We start from the raw sequence: 5,086 nt of genomic DNA on the forward strand, positions 1-5,086 counted from the left end.
GTAAACGCTCTCTGGCGAGTCAGAAACAGCCAATTTGTGGGCGCCGGAGTTGGGTAAGACTCAGAGGTTGCGTTTCCACACCAAGTTAGCTGGCGAGCACTGCGCAGACTCCGCTTCTGCCCGGCAGGGTGAGAGCAGGCAGGCTGTCGTGTCTCCACCCCCCTAACCTGCAGGGAAGTGAAAGGGAGGGGAATACTGTTTAATCAATGGCTGGGGGTGGGAGCCAGCGTTCCCGCTGTCCCTCCCTCTCACTAGCCCCAGGCCCCACGTTCCCATCTCCTCCTGCACACTCACAGATCCGCACACACGCACTGTGCATGCAACATACAGCCAGCCCACATGCTTTACCTGCCTGCCGCCGCTGCAGAGGGGCAAAAAGAGGGAGCGACTGAGACTGCTGCAAGCCGCACAAGGGACTTTTAAAAGCGGCTGGACGGAGATCGCCGAGCGTTTGAATTAGAAACCCCCTCGTCCTCTCTCCCCCACCCTCCTCCAAGCCTCGGGCCAGGGAAGCCCAGAGCAGAGAGCGAACAGAGGAGGAGCCAGGCAGGGGGGCGAGCGAGCCGGAGTGGAGCTGCCCGAGCGCCCGCATGAAACTTGGCGAAGTTAGTGGGAAGCCCTGGGAGCCGCCGCCGAGCTCGACGCCGCTGGAACCTGATCCCGGGACTCGGCGCTGAGCGCAGGGCGGAGACGAGGGGCCGCTGCTCCTGCCCACACGGCGGCGGGACAGCCCGGCACGGCGTGTGTGCGCCCTAGGGGCCGCGGCAGGAGGCGTCGCTGAGCCCGGCGCCCAGAGCGGAGTGGGGGACAACTTCTCTTCCCGGCGGAGGACAAGAAGCGACGCGAGTATGTCCGAGGAGAAGGCGACTCGCAGCGTCTGCCCGGGTGGAGAGAGCCGGCGGCTGTGAGAGGCAGGGACACGAAGGGAGCCGGCGGCTATTAGGCGTCCTCACGCCGGAGTGAGCCGAGGAGGGGAGCGGACAGCGCCCGCCGCCCGGTGCCCACGCACGCCCTGCCGGGGTTTGTTCGCCTGCTCGCGATGGGCTGGACTCTCCGATTGTCGATTTGATCGCGGCTCGGCCTGGCCCGCACCGAAGCCGCTGCGTCTCCTCTGCCTCCCGGCCGCTGTCAAATGAGAAGTCACCGGGAAGAGCCGAGATAGTTGAAAAGCCAGGGGAGGGTGGGAGGGAGGGAGGGGGGCAGGGTGGAAGAAGATGTTCGCGCTTTTTCCTCGTTCCCTTTGAACTCCGGAGCCACCAAAACCCAACCCGAGGGGCCTTTTGGAAAGAGTTTTAAACGCGGAGTTGGGAAGAGAGAAAGAAACTTCCGGGCAGAGAGAGGGGAATGAATTGACTGACTGAGGCCGGAATAGTCTGCTGGGTGGGGGGCCCGGCTGGAAGGAGAGGAAAGCAGGGCAAAGAGGAACCTGGCGTTTGGGACATCGCCTTTCGGGGCGCAGAGAAGGAGCCCGAGGTTGGGGCAGCCAGAGCCCAGCGAGAAGCAGCCCCCAGGTTCCGGACTTTCCCTCCCGGGGAGGCCGAGAGGGAGGAGCGGGGCGAAGCGAAGTTGGTGCCGCGGCTCCCAGAGCGAGTCGCGCAGTTGCTCAGCCAACATTGATTTTCTCCGAGCTGAGAGCGGCGGAGGACAGGCAGGGGGAGAGGTGACCGGTGGAGGCGGCCGCCAGGGCGGGGTGGGCTGCAGCCTGCAGGGGGCCAGCATGTCCAAGCCGGTGGATCATGTCAAGAGGCCCATGAACGCCTTCATGGTGTGGTCCCGGGCGCAGCGCCGGAAGATGGCTCAGGAGAACCCCAAGATGCACAACTCGGAGATCAGCAAGCGCCTGGGGGCCGAGTGGAAGCTGCTCACCGAGGCGGAGAAGCGGCCCTTCATCGACGAGGCCAAGCGGCTGCGGGCCATGCACATGAAGGAGCACCCCGACTACAAGTACCGGCCCCGCAGGAAGCCCAAGACCCTGCTCAAGAAGGACAAGTTCGCCTTCCCGGTGCCCTACGGCCTGGGGGACCCCGATCACCCGCACGGGCTCAAGGCGGGCGGGCTGCACGGCGGGGCCGGCGGCGGCCTGGTGCCCGACTCCCTGCTGGCAAACCCGGAGAAAGCGGCCGCCGCTGCCGCCGCCGCCGCCGCCCGGGTCTTCTGCCCCCAGTCGGCGGCCGCCGCCGCCGCAGCCGCCGCCGCGGCGGCCGCCAGCAGCCCCTACTCGCTGCTGGACCTGGGCTCCAAAATGGCAGAGCTCTCCTCCTCCTCCGGCTCGGGGCTGCCCTACGCCTCCTCCCTGGCCTACCCCGGGGCCGCCGGGGCCGGCGCCTTCCACGGGGCCGCCGCCGCCGCCGCAGCTGCCGCCGCCGCCGCCGGGGGGCACACTCACTCGCACCCGTCCCCGGGCAACCCGGGCTACATGATCCCCTGCAACTGCAGCGCCTGGCCCAGCCCGGGCCTCCAGCCGCCCCTCGCCTACATCCTGCTGCCCGGCATGGGCAAGCCCCAGCTGGACCCTTACCCGGCAGCCTACGCGGCGGCGCTATGACCCCGCCGTGTGGACAGAGCCAAGGCGAAGCGGCGGACTCTCAGCCTCGGCTGCCGGCGGAGCCGCCCGTGTACAGATGTATAGGGGATCCGCAGCCCCAGGGCCGCCCTCCTCGCCGCTCGGCCCCGACGGGGAAGGTGCAAGGGCGAGTGTCCGTGGAAACGGGGGCATTTCAGCCCTGCGCTGCTTTGCCGCAAACTTCCCCAGGGCTGGCTGGCTGGCTGGCTGCTCCGGCAACAGGTGGTGCCTTGCTGGCACTCCTTGGACCTGTTGCGTGTTGCCCACATAGACCACTGAGAGGAAACTCCCTAGCTAGAAGTGTCCCCCCACCCCCCATTTCTCACCCCCTTTTTAAACTTGTGTGTGTTGCATGCATGCAGCCTTTGCAGATAGCCGAGCTGAAAGGGCTTCTTGTTGACAGACACAGGAAGCTCCTTTCTCTCTCTGGTTTCTCCTAAGTGCATTATTACTCTTTCTTTGCCTGCCTCGTCTCTCCCCGCACCCCATCTGTGCTATTTGAACGTCTCAAAAGCCTCCTCACTTCCGCGCCACCGCCGCTAAAAAACGGTAAATTGTTGACAGAGGGTAGGGACAAATCTGGCGTTTGGATATGAAAAGTTTCCTCGGTTTCTATCAAGTCCTGTGCGACTGGGAGCAGGAAACACGAAAAGAAATAGAATGTAAAGTGAAATACTGTGCGTCCGATCTCCCCATTAACCTATCCCACACGACTTCCTGAAGTCCTTTTCTGTGGAACACTCATACAAATTTCATGCTTCATTTACAGGAAAGGAAGAGCCCGTGTCTCTTTATTTCCCCCCAAATCATTAAGTCTCACCCTAAGACTGTAAATATGTACATTGCTGTGGAAATGTTAGGTCTTTGATTGAAAATATGTTGCTTCCTTTGCCCAAATTTGAGTCAGTTTTAGACTCAAAAAAAAAAAAAGAAAGAAAGAAAAAAGAAAAAAAACAAGGGAAAGAAAGAAAGAAAGAAAGAAAGAAAGAAAGAAAACGCCTTTCAGAGTAAATACAAATATTGCGTTACTATTTAGGGATCGCAATTTTATCTAAGGTTAAATCAGACTTTTTTGTCTGAGTGATAATATATATTTATTATTTAGCTTAACTGAAACAGAGGTTGTTTTGACAGCAGAAAAATATTCTCATTTTCAAAGAACCTTTTCCCCCATCAAACATGAAGTGTTTAAATGTGTTTTGGAGTACCTTTCCTACCTGCTTAGGTTGATTTTAGAGCAACTGCAATTCAATTGCAAATAATGATTTAAGAACAAAAGATAAATTTTAGAGAAATACCTTCATCAGTTAGAAGGTTTTTTTTTTTTCTTGTTGCTGTTTGTTTTCGTTTTTGTTTTATACTTTTGTAATGTGTATATTTTGACTAATGTTTGTGAATGAAGCTGGCTAACATGTATTTAGTTTCGTTTTGCTCTATGTAATATAAAGAAAAAAGTTTTAAGTATTGGTTTTAACATTTACGTGTAAATGGTTTTCTTGTGTGATTTTCTAATTTAAAATTAGACGTCTAAACTATATCTGTAAATTAGAATCCGACTACCACTCTGTTCATTTTTTGAACAAAGAGTTTAAATAAAGCCTGAAGCAGGGAAAAGAGAAATCCTCTATTTCTTGTTGAGTTACTAACAAGATTTTTATCTGAATTGCCATTACGTGCTGGTCCAGGTGAAGTGTAAGGTATCCTCCAAAGGCTGTCTTTGTTTCACTTTTGAATAGATTTACTAGGAAATCTAAATCAGGCCATTGTTATTCAGAGCCAAAAACCTGATTTATCACGTTTTAAATCGTGAATAGGAAAGAAGATAAAAAAAAGTCGTTGTATTAAAAAAAAAAGTATTAATGAACCAGTAGAACGGGGTCTGTTGAATACATTCAGACCGCTCAAATCATTTCATCGGTTTCCAGTAACATTTTCAGAGTGGAAAGTTGCCTGACCACTTTATCTTGTTAGCATAAAGAGCTTCTCTACTTAAATCCGTGTAATTTGTTCAAGCATTTTAGAAGTATTTCTTATTTACAGCTTGAGGTTTTTCACTTGGGCTCTACTAACAAAAACGCTAACACCTTTTGCCTTCTACCCTGTTTGCCCGATTTTATTACCTTAAAGGGTGTTTTCAAATGTAAATCGAGCAAACATCTGCATGTGTGAGTTTAGACGGCTACAGAGTTGAAACAGAATTAGCAGCAAATTAAAGCGTCTCTCCAGTCATTTTAGACAGGGAATTGCAGGAATCGCAAAACGAGGGATAGAAGATAACACGATACAAAGTAGCCTTTTTACCTACTAAGATTTAAAATCTCTAAATTCGAACCCCTAGCCCATTTTTTCCCTCGAGAGTGATTGGCTGCACCCTTAAGTGTGACAACAACAAGAGCCTCTGAACAAATGCCTTTAAAATCGGCATTCCCCTTGTATTATGTTTTAAAAGTGAAAAGTTTGGGAGAGATGCGGAGCAGACTGTTCGTCTGACCCTGATTCACTAATTAAAACGATCCTTCCTTT

At 54.0% G+C, this 5,086-nt stretch overlaps 1 protein-coding gene across 1 annotated transcript; it reads left to right on the top strand.

Annotated features, from left to right (window-relative positions):
• The first annotated feature begins 1,226 nt into the window (after positions 1-1,226).
• Positions 1,227-3,559, top strand: SOX21 (SRY-box transcription factor 21). Its single transcript, XM_067536792.1, has one exon. The coding sequence runs from the start codon at positions 1,718-1,720 to the stop codon at positions 2,543-2,545; it is 828 nt and encodes a 275-aa protein (XP_067392893.1). The 5' UTR covers positions 1,227-1,717; the 3' UTR covers positions 2,546-3,559.
• The last annotated feature ends 1,527 nt before the right edge of the window (positions 3,560-5,086 follow it).

This window comes from Emydura macquarii, unplaced genomic scaffold (assembly GCF_026122565.2).
Source record: "Emydura macquarii macquarii isolate MOO-44397 ecotype Brisbane River unplaced genomic scaffold, CSIRO-AGI_Emac_v2 contig_3671, whole genome shotgun sequence".
NCBI lineage: Eukaryota > Metazoa > Chordata > Testudines > Chelidae > Emydura > Emydura macquarii.

Excerpts from the sequence above, each read along its gene's own strand:
- SOX21 (XM_067536792.1), top strand. The coding sequence starts at position 1,718 with ATGTCCAAGCCGGTGGATCATGTCAAGAGGCCCATGAACGCCTTCATG.